The sequence below is a fragment of the Zalophus californianus genome, chromosome 4, assembly GCF_009762305.2.
Source record: "Zalophus californianus isolate mZalCal1 chromosome 4, mZalCal1.pri.v2, whole genome shotgun sequence".
Lineage (NCBI taxonomy): Eukaryota > Metazoa > Chordata > Mammalia > Carnivora > Otariidae > Zalophus > Zalophus californianus.
The window spans coordinates 70,109,445-70,126,908 of record NC_045598.1 but is presented as its reverse complement, the minus strand read 5'-3'; the positions used below and the strand labels follow the sequence as shown (position 1 = coordinate 70,126,908).

Below are 17,464 nucleotides of genomic sequence, written 5' to 3'. Positions count from 1 at the left end.
TTCCTCTAACTCTTTGAACAGATTTAAAACAGTTGATCTAAATAATTGATTGTGTAGTAAGCCCAATGTCTGTCTTTCAATTAATTGGTAAGTTTCCTGTGTATGTGTCATACTTTCTTTTTTCTTTGCATGACTCATAACTTTTTGTTGAAAGCCAGACATTTTGAATGTTATAATGTAGCAACTCTGGAAATCAGATTCTCCCCCCTCTACAAGGTTTTTTTGTTGCTGCTTGCTATGGTTGCTCTTTATTTGTTTAGTGATCTTTCTGAAATAATTTTGTGAAGTCTGTATTTTTTGTTGCGTGTGGCACTCAAGTTCCTGTTCTGTTGGGTCAGTGCTCAGCTAGTAAGTGGACAGAGATTTGCAACCAACAAAACAAAACAAAATAAAACAAGAAAACCTCCCTCAAACCCAAACTCCCAGTCCTTGCAGAAGGGGTGTATGTGTGGGTTGGAACGTGCCTTGAACACTCAACTAGGCAGTTTATTTTTTTATTTAATTTAATTTTACTATGTTATGTTAGTCACCATACAATACATCATTAGTTTTTGATATTGTGTTCCATGATTCATTGTTTTCGTATAACACCCAGTGCTCCATGCAATACGTGCCCTCCTTAATACCCATCACCAGTCTAACCCATCCCCTCACCCCCCTCCCTTCTAAAACCTTCAGTTTGTTTCTCGGAGTCCATAGTCTTTCATGGTTCATCTCCCCCTCTGATTTCGCCCCCTTCATTTTTCCCTTCCTTCTCCTAATGTCCTCCATGATATTCCTTATGTTCCACAAATAAGTGAAACCATATGATAATTGACTTTCTCTGCTTGACTTTTTTCGGTTAGCATAATCTCCTCCAGTCGCTACGGGCAGTTTAAGACTCTGCCCTACTCTTCATTTCCTGCTTGTGCAGAACCTGATGGTTAGTCAGAGGTAAGAGCTTAGGTAGGGCCTTTCAAGTCTTTCCTGAGCATGCACTTAGCCTTGGGCATGCACATGGCATTCTAGATTTCCAGAAATATGTCTGATTTTTCAAAGCTTTTATTTCCCAAAGATTCTCATACTTCAGTTTTTCTTCCCAATATTTTTGGTTAGTATATTGTTTTCCCCAACCTTTATTGGTTGTCATAGGCAGTGGGAACTAATGCATTCGCTTTAAATGTTTTCAAAATGCCCCTTCCCCCTCCCCCCCCCCCCCCGCCCAAGTAGTTGCCTCAACACTAGCAGAGTTCCTAATTAGGCAAGATAAGAGCAGTCCTTGAGTTCCTTCAGGGAGCCACCAGACAGGTAAAACAACAACAATAACAACAACAAAACTACCACAAGAATAAGGTCTATTCTGCTCCCTCCAGAACCAGGACCTGTACTGGGAACATGGGCTGTTGTCCAAGGCCATTGATAAGTTGAGGTTGGGGGATGGGACCAGAGTAAGTTAAAATGCCACAAAGCTCTTTTACATAGATTAGACTATTTTTTTTTTTTTTTTTTTGATTAAGTGTTCTCTGGTTGTTACAAGCTTTTGGTTAGTTTCTAGGTTTCCAAAAAAGTTGATTCTCGCAATTTTTTGGCTGTTTATTGCATTTGTGGAGGGACAGACTTTGGAGTTCCCTACTACACCATTTTCCTCTTGAGTATTATGTGTAACTTTGTAAACATCTTGACCCCATTTCAGATTAGTCATTTAATTCTTTTTTTTTTAAAGGAAGTTACCTTTTTTTTAAAAGATTTTATTTATTTATTTGATAGAGAGAGACACAGTGAGAGAGGGAACACTAGCAGAAGGAGTGGGAGAGGGAGAAGCAGGCTTCCCGCTGAGCAGGGAGCCTGATGTGGGCCTCGATCCCAGGACTCTGGGACCATGACCTGAGCCGAAGGCAGACGCTTAACGACTGAGCCACCCAGGTGCCCTAATTCTTTTTTTTTTAACTTAGGATTTCCTTGATAAGAAATGGTGACAAACTTCCATCTCAGGATCATTTGATTGTTCAAGAATACATCGAAAAGCCTTTCCTAATGGAAGGTTACAAGTTTGATTTACGAATTTATATTCTGGTGACATCGTGTGATCCACTGAAAATATTTCTCTACCATGATGGACTTGTGCGAATGGGAACAGAGAAATACATTCCACCTAATGAGTCTAATTTGGTAAGTGATACCAGACAGAATCTATGGTTTTATTCATTTGTTCAGCTTGTACTTTTTAGAGCATGCATTGTGTGTAAAGATTATATGAATCACAGTACCTCTTTATCAGGTTTTTATAGTCAGGAATTGTGTACAAGACTGCTTCTAATTTATAGACAGATTTGTGAAAATTAGAAAAAAAAAAGGTGTCTCCTCCAGCAGGCTAATTAGGAGAAGGCACTCCCTTTGGGTGCTGTGAGCACAAGGATGGCTTTCAAAGCACGTGTGTATGTAGTGGCCTTGCATAGAAATGACATGTACACATGTGTATACAGTGGCCCTATATAGAAATGGATTTCAAAGCACATGTATATATTCTTTGGCCCTGGATGGAAATGATTTATTTAGAAATGTAAATAAAAATAATATCTCATTGAGAAGTACAGAGTGTCATAGAGTTGAGTGTAGGGATAGTTTATGTTTAGCTTCTCATGGAGGAGGTGGTATTTGAGCAAGCTTTATATGACAGGTATGGTTTAACATGTAGGATGTGGGAGAAAGTATTTGAAACAGAGAAAGTGAGAGTTATCAGAAAGTAGAGTTATTAATTTGTTACTTTGCACAAAAGAAAAGATGGTAAGTTTACATTGACCAAATGTAAAGTAGAGACATAAATTGGTAGTTTCAGTGTGTATTTTAAAATCTATTAAATGGAGCTTTCTGTAGATATTTTTCCATTAAGATTTCCTTTATGCAGCCATAACTCATTGCTGAAAGTCATAACTGCAGTTTATGGTTTATGAAGGTCAAACTGTAATTTATTATCATAATTTATCATGAGAGTCACAAACTTTATTATCCATACTTAAAAGTTTAGTTAACCTCTACCCTATTTTTGGACCTACTAATTATAGTAAAAATTATAATTAATTATTATTTCCCATTTTGTCAAAAGCCTGGTTATTGTTCTCCTCCAGTGTTATGCACACAATTATCTGCACTAAAAGTGGTCATATTTTAAAAATTACATAATGACTGTTCATAAATGTTACTATGTTCAATTAATGAAAAATATTGTAAACCTGACAAAGGAAGAAAAAGGGAACTGTAAAAGTTTTCACTGGAAAGGAAGATAAAGGAAAGAATCATCTCTTTGAAGGTCATAAGGTGTGAATATATCCAATCACCAAGTAATATTTGAACTCTACTGCATTCTATGCATTGTGCTGGTTTTGGAAAAACAGTGACCAAGACAGCTACAGTGTTTGACCTCTCAAAAGCAACAGTCTAGTGGGGAGGCAGAAAATAAAATAAGCAATTATAATACCTGATGGTAAGTGTAATGGTCTAAGACACTGAGAGTGCTATGGCAGTGCATAGCAAGGGCATCTAACCCAGCTGGAGATAAAGTTTAGAGAGGGAGTTTGTAAAGTGAAATATGAATAATGGAGGGTTAGCCAGGTTGGGGGCAGGGCGGGGTGGGGTGGAAATCTATAGAGAAAAATGGCCCAGAGTTACCGTGTGTCTGGAGAAAGCACTCATAAAATTAATATGGCTAAATACAGACCATGAAGGGGTGGGTATTCAGAGATAAGGATGAAAAGCCTAGAGGACAGATGCTTCAGGGCTTTTTAGGCCATGTCTAGGATTTTGGAATTTAACCTAAGAAGAAGGGAAGCATTGAAAGATTTTAAAGAAGGAATAAGATTTTTGTCTTAAAAAAGTCACCTGGTCTGTATGTGGGGAATGTGAGAGATGGCTGTAGTTGTAGATGAATGGGAAAAGTGAGGGTAAGGGAGAAGCTGTTTTCTAGTCTAACCACATGTGAGAGGAAAGATGGCCTTATCTAAAGTAGTAGCAATAGGACTATACTAAGAATAAGAACATAGATTTAAGATATATTTATGGTAACGTGGATAACATTGATATACTGACAGGTTGGATTTATAGAACGAGGGAAAAGGAGAGAGAAATTGAGGATAAAACTCAAGAATTTTGGCATTGGCCAGTTGGGTGGATGATGTATTATTCACCGTGATAGGAAATATAGGGGCTGTTAAAGGTCTTGCAGGAAGCTGGTGTGTTTGGTTTGACATACCTGTGCAGCCTCCAAATGGATCTATGCTATAAGCATTTGGATGTATAGCATAGGTCTGGAGTTCAGATGAGAGAACCAAGCTACAGACCTAATTTGAGACTTGTCAGCTCTTAGATTATAATTAAAATAATTGGTGTGGATAAGAATGGGTTATAATACATTATAAGGCAGATAGTCATGTTTTGAGAGAAAAGAGGGAAGACATAGGAAAGGATAAGACTTGTAAGCTCATTTAAGTGATTTATTTTAATATCTTAAATTATATGTATGTGATATTTGCTTAAATATACTGGATTAAGAAATCATAAGGGAAGTTTGGGAGTCAGGCAACGTAACCTCTAGGTCTCACTTTACCAAGTGCTTTTGAATCACGTAATCTTGTGTCTTTGGTTCACATGTACAAAGAATGATCTTCTATATAAGTGTCAGTGTTCCTTACATATCTCTAAAATTTAAAAGTTCACCTTTTTCAACTCCACGATCAAATTCCTAGATTAAGATATGAAAGAGTAAAAAAAATATATATATATATATACATATATATGTATATAAAACTTTATCTGAAGTGAGATCACAGTTATGTAAAAGGTAAGCTTAAGAAAAAAAGGCTGGAAAAAAAAATCAAAATGCTCTCACTGGTTGGTTTTGGATGGCATACTATTGCATATTTGTTTCTTTCTTCCTATTTCCAATTTTTAAAATAGTGAGCATGTATTTTGTGAAAAGCTGGTATTGGTAAGCTACATATAAGAAGATCATAAGACAGAGAATTTCAGGCATTGAGATATAATAGCCATTTATTTTTTGCTACCAGTGTAGCAGCTGACCAGTTCTTGAAAAATTTTATATAACCCAATTCATTGTATTGAGCTTATATGCTAAAAAATAGGGTGGAGAATAGTTATATACTTTTCATTCCTTGAAGGTTGCTGTTTGGTTTATAGCTGTCTTCACTGCTTATGGCCAATGTCCAGCTGGCAATGAACTGCTTAGAAGGGGGTTTTGTTGAGGTAGATGTGAAACTGGAATTTCCAGTCCTACTTGCAAAGATACTGTTTTAAGAAAAATGAACAGTTCCATTTTTTACTCACTTTTTCACTAGGATAGCTAGGGTTTTTATTACTGCTATTATTATTTATTTTTAGAAATTCTTGCCAAATGGAGAGCTCCTCAATAAATTATTTTCCAACTCTTTTTAAATTGAAAAATTTATATTTTGGAAACTAGGAAATGCTATAGTTTGATTAATTTCCTTTTTCTTCAGATCAAGCACTTAGAATTAGACAAGCATAAGATTTATGCTCTTTCTTTTAAATATCACTTAATTTAAAGCTTTTTCTAAGTTTCATTAGGGTAGGGACTCTATCTTGTTTATCTATGTATCCACAATGCCCAGTACCAGTTCTGCAGATAGTAAGTAGGTGCTCCTTAAATATTGTTTAATGAATGAAAAAATAAATTCTTAATTAGTGATGGGCACATGGGTTTGTAAACAACATGTAACTCAAATGATCACTTCTGCACATTTACTTCAAAGATTTTATACTGTAGACCTAAGTAACTGCAGTGAAAATAAAATATGATACAGATGTACTTGGTTATTAACAAACATCAATAGTAATCATGTACATGAAGTACATGTTCATTGGGATGCAACATTGCTCTCTAATTTCTGGGAATAGGATCCGAGGGTAGGATATATAGGTTTGATGAATGTTTATGCTAGATTGGTAAGGAATCATTAGCTGTATATTAGTTGACAATTACGAGAGGATTAAAATTTTGGATTCTGTTTCAAGTTATTTGAGGATAACAGTATCAACAAATGTAAAAGTGTAAAGAGACTAAGGCATAACAGCTCCAATAAGGAGTACTGTAAATTTCCTGTTAATCATTTAGACTCTGTACAGCATGTGTGGTGCTTCTGTCTGCCGATTCGAACTGCGCTCTGTCTTGTGAATGACTTCAAGTGGCCTCCCAGTCCCTATCAGAGGCAGAGGTTGTGTTTGGTAGTCCTGCCTTTTGATTTATGCTACTTACTTGAGATACCATTTTTTACTTTTCTTTGAAAAAACATAGAATGCTCTCTCAGAAAATTCTCTTCCCAAAACAAATTTGGGTGAGAACTGTCGCTAAAAACATTAAAAACAAATTAACAAAAACAAGCAGTGTTTTTCTTGCTTAGCAGTGTGTAATTTCACAGTTTCATGCAATTATTTTAATGCTTTCTATAGTAGATATATTTTGAATAATATATAAAGTAACTTTGTAGATGACTACATTTGTAATCCTTTTATTGGAAATGTGCCATTCCATTTAATTTGAAAATTATCTAAATCATGATGAAATTGTCGATCTGTATATTTTAAACTTTAAAATTATCTTTCATCTTTGGTTGCTTTATGATCTGTGAAACCTCATCGTTCTAGAGTCTCATAGATGATAACTTTCGTTCTTACTTGTTACAGACCCAGTTATACATGCATCTAACTAACTACTCTGTGAACAAGCACAATGAGCGTTTTGAAAGGGATGAGACTGAAAACAAAGGGAGCAAACGTTCCATCAAGTGGTTTACAGAATTCCTACAAGCAAATCAACATGATGTTGCTAAGTTTTGGAGTGATATTTCAGTAAGATTATACCATTTTCACAATTATAACTGTCTTTCCTCAGATTAATTTAAAGGATCATCAGCATTTTAAATAAAGAGCAGATTACATTAGATTGAGCAAATAAACTATTTTCATGAAGGAACTGGGAACTGTGACAGACCTTGATAGCAGTATTTTTACTGCTAGGGATGGGAGAGAGGGAGTTCTAGGTGCAAACAAAAGCATAAGTAAAGGCATAGATGTATGAAAATAGTGATAAGTGGCCCAGGTTGGCACATACGGTATTTTTGAGAATTTTTGGGGGACTTATGGCTGAAAAGATATGTGGAGGCAAAATTTTAGGTCTGAAAATCAAGGCTTAGCTTGATAGGCAGTAAGGATTCAGTCCTTCCAGATTTTAAAGGAGGAAAGTAATAAGGCCAAAGACTATGAATTTAAAAGATAAATCGGAAAGTGGGTATAGTACAGACCAAGACTAGGTAGAGGAAGGCACCTAGAGGTAGTTTAAGTGAAAAGAATGGCCTGAAATGAACCACAGTAGAAGAGGTGACAGTGAGGTCAGCATTGAAGTTAACTGAATGTCCAAAATCAGGGAGAAGTATTCAGACATTCCTCTGCAGTTTTAAGGAGGAATTATAGGGAGAATTGGGTTTGTCTTTATCTGAAATAGAGTAGAAAGGAATTTATTTTGAGAAGATCTAGAGTCTGGTTTTATAGGTGAGGGTAAAGAGTTCTATTCATTCATTTCATTCAGTCATTCAGTAAACATTTAATGAACCCATAATATATGCTTGTTTCTGGCTGATAATCTGAAGATTTTTATAAGATACAGCTCCAATCCTCAAAAAACTTAGAGTTTGGTAGGTAAGACCCACACAGAAGTTGTTAATAAAATGTAAGTTAGCACATACAACAACAGAGCCATGCCCTGGATTCTGTGGGAATGTAGAGGAAGACCACATATAGTAGCTTTCTATGGGTGGAGATTGGAGGAGGGCTTTCTGGAGGCATTGACACCTGAACTAAATTGTTAAAAGGTCATGAGGCTATGATAATGAGTTCTACTAGAGATTTATTGAACTTAAAATGTTTTCTCAGGTAGAAAGATCAAGCAGGCAGTTAAAAGTATATGTTTGGGGTGTGATTGATGATTAAAGCCATGTCAGTGGATGGCATGGCAAATGATAAGGGTAAAGAGAGAAAAGGAAGCAGATCTGAGAAGCTAACCTCAGTGAAACCGACCCTTTATTAATCTTAGCAGAAGTATCACAATGGTATTCAAAGTTAGAAGAGGATTTAATATGATAAGACTATGCAATATGATTTATCTTTCCTTTCGGGACAAATACTATTTAATTTAAATAAATCTACCTTGGAAAATGGACATGAAAGTTCATAGTTGAATTTGATTCTCTTGAGAAAATCAGAAAAATCAGCATCATTATATTTATCCTTTTGTTGTTTTGTTGGTTGGTATTTTTTACACATTATTTTCTATATCACAGAATGTAAATCCAGAGACCCTTGGGTGTTAGACAAGTAAAAAGGAGTGAAATTGTCTGGATAGATGTAAATAGGGTGTGCTGGGAACTGTGGTAGTTTGAAAAGCATAAGACATTTGAAGAGGTGGACACTACTCAGCACCAGTCTTTTGGTGCCCCATGGTATTTTGGGTCCAGTATGGCTCATTCTTCTAATTTGTCAGTGGAAGCTCTAAGTCTCTTGATTTATAAATATTGGCAACACATTCAAAACTTTTTAGAAATTCAGGGGCTCCAGCAAAAATGTTTGTCAACTGGACTTTGTAAGAGGCCCACCAACTTGTTAACTTTCTAATCTATCTTCCTGATAGCCTAAATACATCCAAACAAGAACTTTGATTACAATAATGCTGTGTTTATTTATCTACTTATTTATTCTACCAATGCCAATTTTACAGAAATTCAAAAAAATATTTTAATAATGATAGTTTATTATCATAGCAGGTTAGATGCATTGAAGGGGTGAAAATTTGTTATTTTGGGGCAATAGCTCATTGTTGGAAGATCATTCATGATGATACCTGGGTGATTTAATGAATGGATCATTTGATGAGTAGCTCAGTGAGAACAAGAAAGTTTTCAATGCCCTGTGATATTTCTTTTTCTTTACCAAATTTTTCACTTCCATCTGGTTTTTCACTTATTCAGAGAAGTCGTGGAAAGGTGGAACTTCTTGGACTGCCTTGGTGAAGAATGTGTAGAGAGATTCAATTAGAGAGAAAAATTGGCTTTAAGTGGTCCTTTCCCTATATAATTAAATTAGGAGAAGGCATAGAAGTAAGACTAATGTTAATAAGAAGGTCTGGAAATGAACCTTTCTGTTAGAGTCAAAAATGTAATTCTCATATGTAACTTTAATATGGGCAAGTGTGCACCTATTAAGCTCTGAAACATTTATGATCCCTTCTATAAATGGGTAAATTTTGCATCATTCTTGCCTACGTGAGTTAAAATGTATAATAACAATCTACAAATAAGTAAGCAATGAGTTAATATTTAATAAGTTAACTTTTCCAAGCACATATTTTATAATTATATTTATCTTTATTAAGAATTGCATATAAAGATATCTGTTTAAGATGAGTTAATGAAATAATGTATTATAAAAACAGGAGGAGGTACAGAAGGTGGTCAATCAGTAAATTTTTATCTTAATGTCATAGTTTGCAAATTTCATGAATTTAACTTAGGACTTCTTTCCTAATGACTTTTTTTGGAGGAGTAATTTCTCTAAAAAGTGACTGTCTCTTTATGAAAACTAACATACAGTAGTATGCCCTATATAGCACAGAGATGCATACTTTTGTGGAGGTCAAGAATGAATAAGAAATTAATAGAAAATCAAGACACAGAGATTACAACCTTTGTAATCACTCATAAAATCATCCTTACTGAATGTTTTTTTTAAATTTTATTTATTTATTTGACAGAGAGAGAGAGACATAGTGAGAGAGAGAACACAAGCAGGGGGAGTGGGAAAGGGAGAAGCAGGCTTCCCGCTGAGCAGGGAGCCCAATGTTGAGCTCCATCCCAGGACCCTGGGATCATGACCTGAGCCGAAGATAGACGCTTAATGACTGAGCCACCCAGGCGCCCCTGAATGCTTTTTATATACTTACATATATGTTCAAATCTACAAATCATATTTCAAAGCAATGACACTAGGTTGGAAATTCTCAAAAGCATTAGTGGAATTAGATTCGTGTTTGGTTATAGCACTCCTGATTTTCACGTATACCTGCAGTCTTGCCTTTGCATTCCTTACAGACGTGTGTTTTATGTAGAAAAAACACAGATTTGTAATTCAGGGTTTATTAATATTCACTCTGCCCATCCTGCCTGAGTTGTTTCATGCAAACACTTATTAGCCAAGGTTTTAACCTTTTTTCTCCTATTCTCCTGTGGCTTCACTGATATATCCAAAGACTCATATGAAGTGGTTTTTTGGCTTTTATCTTTATATCCTTTAGTGTTACTGTCAATTTTTTATTTTGATTAAGATTTTTGTGGAACAACCTCTCATGGCATCTCTGATACTTACCCCAAATATGATCTGGGTTAGGATTCTGGGTAACAGCAAGGTTAATTTCTGTCTCTCATTTTTTTCTCCCATATTGTGAATATTGCTCCCACCAGGTAGTGGAATGTTTGTTTCTGATCTGACATAGGAGCTGGGGTTCTGGAGGAACGATAGAATGACTATAACAATAGTAGTAGTTAACACTTATTGAAGGTTTACTCTGTTCTAGGCACTATGCTGAGAGTTTCACATTGGAGTCTCATTTTGTCCTTATATCAGTCTTTTGCAGTAGGTGTTACTGTTTCCCCTTTACCTTTGGGGAAAGTGAGACTCACAAAGTTTAAGCAAGGTAACTGAGGTTATATATCTGGCAAGTAGCAAAACCAGGAATAAACTCAGAAAGCCTGATGGTAGAGCCAGCTTCTTAACTGCCATGCTATATTGCCTATACTGGTAGAGAGGGACTTAAAAAGACAATATAGTCTAAGCAAAAAACACCTTGCAAGACAGCTTTTCCACAATCCGTAACTTGTTCTTCGACTTTAGTAAACCAACTTTTTGTTTTATGAGCGTTAGTAACTCACTCTAGTAGTATTGTGTGTCCTCACAGAAAGCGTTGACAGCTATTTATGTAATCGGCAGGACTCGTCTCAGGTAAACCTTATGAAAAGCCAAATCACCACCACACGAAGAAGCCCACCTGTCCTAGATTCCAGCTTTCGTCTAAGTGGAAGTTCTATGCTGTTTGTGAAATAGTTCCCTCTCCTTGGAATTTTTCTTCCCTGTCACTCCTAAACCCTTCTGTATGGTTTCTGAGAAGGCTAGCATATGACCTTATGATGGATAGAAGCCACATTTATCAACTTTTATTTTACTTATTCACAGATATTTTTGAGCGTCTCCTAAATGGCAGGCACTAGTGTAGGCACGAGGACACGGCCCTAACAAAAGGGAAAGATGAGCCGATTCTACGTTGTACGAAGTGCTCAGTAGGGGGTGGTGGCAGCTACACTTGACTGCAGTGTCAGGAAAGGCCTCTGTGAATATCAAGGCCGGGCACAGGAGTATTGGGAAGAGTGTTCCAGAAGGAGGGAACAGTTACCGCCAGGGGCCCTAAGCCGGCAAGCATGGCCGGAGTGTAATGAGCAGGGCAGGAGTGGCGTGCAGTGGAATCAGAGTAGTGGCCGGGCCCGCATGCCGTAGAGCTTTGGGAACTTGGCCAGCGTGCTGTTTGTAAGTCCAGGCCTTATTTCCATATATGTAAACTTGTTTTGTAAGGCATCTTCACTTTTTTTTTTTTTTTTAAATCACTGTATGTGCAGGAGTTGGTTGTAAAGACTTTGATTGTAGCAGAGCCTCATGTCCTGCATGCGTATCGAATGTGCAGACCTGGTCAACCTCCAGGAAGTGAAAGTGTCTGTTTCGAAGTCCTGGGATTTGATATCTTGTTGGACAGAAAACTAAAGCCATGGCTTCTGGAGGTAAGGCATTTCTTTTAAGAAGAAAGAGAAGTTACTACTGTTCTTGTGCATGAAAACAAATGTTTTTTAAAGTGTACTTGGCACAGTTGGCTCATTAACTGAGCAGAAAGAGGCCTGAATGGAGCATGTGGGAGGAAGAGAACAAAAAATTCAGAGAATAGAACAGTTCCAGGAATGGACCAATATATGTTTGATATTACTTTCCCCAAACTAATGTCGGGTGACTTTCTAGGCCAGGAATTTCAAATATATGCATGCATCTGCTTTTATTGATGTGTTATCTACTTCCTCCACTATTTTCCCAGCCTCACGGCCTCTACCACTTCATGACTTCTGGATGTTGTCTTTCCTCTGTGTGGGTGCCTGGGCTTCAGGACCACAGCCTCCTTGTCTTCACTGGGTTCCCATTCAGACTCTCCAAGGAGAGGCTCCGATTGGTTCACTAATCACTAATCAGTATTCAGGACCTCATACCCCAGCTGGCATGGATTCTCCCTGAAGGCCATATAATACGCCTGGGGCTCCCCTCATGTCCAGCCTGTTAACTGTGTGCCTTTGGGTGTGCTGCCAGTCCCTGGTATGGTCAGAGTCATCATTATTTTTCTGTCATTATAACAGATCACTTAATATTAGGAAAAGATGAAATGATATAAGGGAAAAATAGAAATAGTCTCTGTTTAAGATTTTTGTACCTTTCCTTCCAGTCATGTTTGTTTTACATCCAGAAGAAAACTTAGATGTCATGTGGTCCTATACTACCCCATTCAGCAATTCCCTCTCAGACCCCTGATCTGGAGTCATAGAGCGCATGGGCACAGAACACTGTGTTTAGGAAACTTTATCAGGAAAATAGCACATACCTAAACACCATTGTTTACTAGATTAGTTACATTTTGGAACATATTGCTATAGAAGGTACAATCAACAAGTACCTTTCATTTTAAGTTGATCGTCTCTTTTTTTGTTAATGATTTTGAAGTTGGAAGTTCCATCTGTAACTTGAAAAAGCAAATTGAATGAGGATAGATAATCAAGACATTCAAAGTATATTTTCAGGAAAGAATACTTTTCCAATTTGAGGGCTAATGGTGTGTGTGTGTGTGTGTGTGTGTGTGTGTGTGTGTGTTCATTCTCCTATGTGCCAGGAATGTATATTATATTTCCAATCAAATATAGATGTCAGATGTTCAAATTTTGCTCTTGCCTGGGTCCTAGAAATAAGATAAATGTGAGGAATTTTGCTTATCTTTTTGCTTCCTTCATTACATGTATATGAAAGCATTTGACTCTGCATCTTACTAGGGCCTGACATTTTCTTCCTTAGGTTTCCTACTTTGTCTGCAATTATCCTTTCCTATTCTTAACTGTATTTTTTTTCCTACTCCTGCTGCTTGTCTTTTATCTTTGATGGGGTTGGGAAGAAGTGAAGGCACATGCCTGAGGTGGAACTGAAAGTAGAGCAGGGAATAAGGACTATAGATAATTACCTGTTTTTAAGAGCATTTGTCTAATGAGCTTTGTATGATCTTGGTAAATCAGAATTGACTGGTTGAATTCTGTATTTTCTTAAAGGCTCAAAACACCATTGTTTGCATTAATGTTTCTTCATAGTTTATTCTCTTCTTCATCATGTCCAGATCAATAACCATTAAAAACCTCGACAATAATCAACAGCTAAATAACATTATTTGCATTAACATATTTTCATTTTCAATTCATTTCTTCATCATTTCCAGATCAGTCAGAACCATTCTAAAAACTTTAGAGTAACCAACAGCTATGGGTAATGAACATTTATTATATTAAAACAATTAAAAGAATCTTATTTAGATCTTGCTTCTTTGTGTTTTCTCCCAGCTGCAATTGTAGTGGTTCTAACATATGTTGGTTAAAAACCTTTTGGCACCATCAAGTGGAATAAGATAGAAGGTGCATCTGAGAATATGATAACTTTTAGTTAACTGGAATAATTGCAGGTACTGATTCATAGTGGCAAAATTGCAGAAATTTTCAAGCACAGAAACCTTTTTCGTGAAAAATATGGAAATTGGGTAGGATATGAATTTGCTGCTAATAATTTAATTACCCTTGGATTAATTTCAACAAGTCATTGTATCAGGGGATGGAGATCCAAGAAGACAGAATACTTACCGTGGTTGAGTGCGGACTCAGATATGTGTCTTATGGTAATAGTTAAAAGTATAAGTAGGGAACAGGGTTACCAGCACAAGCAATAGAGTGATTAATCTCTCTGTGTACATGTGTGTATTTGACAGTTAAAAAAATCTTTGCAGAGGAGGGAACACCTGAGCAGAGTGTTTAAGCCTGTGGAAGGTGTGGTGGGGACTGGGGGTTTGGAAAGATGGGGTTTAGGTGGGGAGAAGTTACTGGGCCAAGGGAACAGCACTAATTTGGGAGCCTAGAATCTATTATGGATACTTTGATATGTGCATGAAATGATTGTGCTTGTTTTGATAGTAAAATTATGATTTGGTTGGTTAATAAATGGTATTTATTAATTTAATTTGCTTTCTAGTAGTTTTCATTTTTGCATGCATTTACAAGCTACTGAACTTTAAGACTCTAACATTTGCTGAGCTTTGTTTGTTCTAGAATTGGGGTAGGAAATGAGAACCAAAGAAGCCATCAACATCACAGAGTATATATTTTTTTAAAAAGTTATTTATTTATTTCTGAGAGAGAGGCAGTGGGGAGGGGCAAAGGAGGAAGGGAAGAGAGAGTACAACCTGAGCCAAAGCCAAGAGTTGAACACTTAACCAATTGTGCCACCCAGGTGCCCCAGAGTAGAATTTTGACTGAATGGAACCTGAATTTTCAGAGTCTCTTCTGTCTTTATCATAAAACTTTTGAAAAATCCAAAATGTGAATTGAAAAAAATTTTTTCTACCTTTTCACTTATTAGTTTATCTTGTGTGGGTACATTTCTCCATAGACCCAATTTCTTTTTTATGGTAGTAGAGGGAATACTCTGACATAGGTAAGAGAGGGTCTGAGGTTACTTCCATCCTAGAGGACGGATATGTCTGGTAGAATTCCAGATGGCAATTTTGGAATGGAACACCTAAGGAACTCTATAAAGATAGATAACATTTCAGTGAACCACTTAGTCATTGGTTCCTAAATGTCTGATTCATTTTATAATCCTGTCCCATGTAGCAGAACAATTGTTAATTGCATTACAAATTGCAGAGATTTGAATCAGTATGGAATGGTTAAAATTTTTTAATATAAAATATATTACTGTACCCTTTCTTCGCACTTGTAAGAGGACATACTTAGAGTTTTGAAGTAGCAGATTAATAAACTCCCTTTCTTCAAATTTGCCCGGAATAAATGGATGTTCTTGCAGTTACCAAATTGTTCCCTTCCCCTTGAGACCACATCACATAGGCAGAAATATGTCTATCACCTTCTAAATCAGAGATCAGCAAAAGCATAATATACTTTGGCATATCTCTATAAATGGAGTACCATGCATCAAAATGATGACATGAAAGATTTTCATGATATATCGTTAAAAGAAAAACTTGGATTATAGAATAATATTGTTAGTATAGGTATGTATTTGGAAGACAAAATAAATATTATAAATATGTATGCATAGCAAATATCATTTATCAAATGATTAGCAATACACCATTTATCAAATGGATAACAGTATACTGGGTAATGGGAATACCGGTGATCTTTTTGTTGTCTGTTTAGCTTCTATGTACATACTTCTACTTATTTATATTTCTTAAAGCTGCCAGGTGTGAAATGCATACTGTCAGTTATTTTGTCTCTTGTGGAACGGGATTGTATAAGACAACCCTCTTCTATGACAGTGGCATCATATTTTTTTGAGATAAGCTGTGAGGTTAGGTGGTGGTCATGAAGCTAAGCTGTAGTTTTGAACTCATCAGTGTTCTAGCCAACTGAATTAATTAACTTTCTTAAACACTTGCTGTTCCAGTTACCTTTTCATGGCAACAAAGACAAAAACAAAAACTCCAGCTCTTGAGGTGGTCGTAGATTGTGTAATGGATTTCAGGGCATATACAGTTACTGTTACTTCTTATTTTTCCTCTTAATGAAATCCTGAAAATGATGTTGGAAAGAAGAATACCCACAAATGGCTCCTTTATTCCTCTGAGTCCTAATGCAGTTAGAGAAGCTCATAGAGGTTAGTCTGCAGCTACCTTTAACGGTATCTTCTGAGTTATATAGTCAGTGTCTTTGGAAATGAAAATTGATGATTTATTGTTTGATCCAGGTAGAAAGAAAATAATTTATTTTTTAGGCAGCAATAGATGAATCCATCCAGAAGATCTGAAGCAGTGAAAAGAGGGTATAGTTTCTATATGCCAAATAAATGCATTTAATTATTACTGTATTGGTAACATGCATATTATTTTTGTTACATCATTCTTGTTATGGTTAATACTGGTCTTCTAACCTTTTTGTCAGGATGAGTCACTTTTAACTTCCCTGAACTTAAAACCTAGAGTGTGCAGGGTCTTGGGTTAGAGAGGGTGCAGAGGAGGGAGAGGGCACAAAGGCTTACCAGAGATCCTGAGCTAAGGCAGCAGGGAGAAGGGGGCAGTGACAGCAGTCAGTTCCTTGCAACTCCTTGACTTAGGGTGGTGGGGAAGGGAGGTGTGGCAGTGGTAACTGGGCCATCTATCATGTAGAGCTTTGAGATTTATTGTAGAGTTTCTCTCTTGGTTGGGGATCTTGCATTAGTTTAACAAATATGTATTGAATGTTTATTAACCTACCGATATTTAGCTATTCTCATTGTTTTCTTTGTAAATTTCAGATTAATCGTGCTCCAAGCTTTGGAACTGATCAGAAAATAGACTATGATGTAAAAAGGGGAGTGCTGCTAAATGCACTAAAGCTACTAAACATCAGGTAAAGTATTTCCTCCCTCATTTAGAAGGTTTTCACCACCTTTGGCATAGAACAATCACTTGTACATGGGATTGGCTTATAATTTTTTCATATTTTATATTTTGAATTTCTTGATTCCATTCTTCAAATTCTTTTAGTGTTTTCTTTTTAAATATCTTTTCCTCTCTACAAACTGCTTTTCCTTCTCTCCATATCATGCTCTGAATCTACAGTAAATAGTTAAGAGTGTTGGTATAATTATTCAATATAGAGTGTAAGGTTGAATTGGAGAATACTTGAGGAAAATCTCTAGATTATCTTCCTCACCTTACAAGAAGAAACTAAAGCAGATGTTCATTCAGGAAGTTAAAAAAAGCAACAACCCTCAAACACATGGATTTCCTACCTTTCTGTTCAGAGGTCTTCCCAGTGTCATGCTGCCTGGGTAAACAGAAAAAAGAGGTAGTTGTTAAGGCAGGGTTAACAGGGCAGGGTAGTTGTTAAGGCAGAGTTAAAAAAGGAATTCTTTTTTTTTTTTTTTTTAAGGCTGGATAATATTCCATTGTATGTATATACCACATTTTCTTTATCATTCATCTGTTGATGAACATTTAGTTTTCTTCTATGGCTTGGCTATTGTGAATAATGCTGTAATGAGCATGGGAGTGCAGATACATCTTTGCATC

At 36.4% G+C, this 17,464-nt stretch overlaps 1 protein-coding gene across 13 annotated transcripts in view; it reads left to right on the top strand.

The window, feature by feature from the left end:
• TTLL7 (tubulin tyrosine ligase like 7) overlaps positions 1–17,464 on the top strand; it is a 151,443-nt gene that overhangs the window by 69,023 nt on the left and 64,956 nt on the right. For all 13 annotated transcript variants that reach the window (XR_003516795.2, XR_004820044.1, XM_027575269.2 and 10 more), the window contains 4 exons: positions 1,932–2,148; positions 6,694–6,858; positions 11,724–11,882; positions 16,705–16,799. Coding sequence is in view for 11 of the 13 variants with exons in the window: in XM_027575269.2 (XP_027431070.1) it covers positions 1,932–2,148; positions 6,694–6,858; positions 11,724–11,882; positions 16,705–16,799 (636 nt within the window). In the remaining 2 variants the exon portion in view is untranslated. The remainder of the gene's footprint in view (positions 1–1,931; positions 2,149–6,693; positions 6,859–11,723; positions 11,883–16,704; positions 16,800–17,464) is intronic.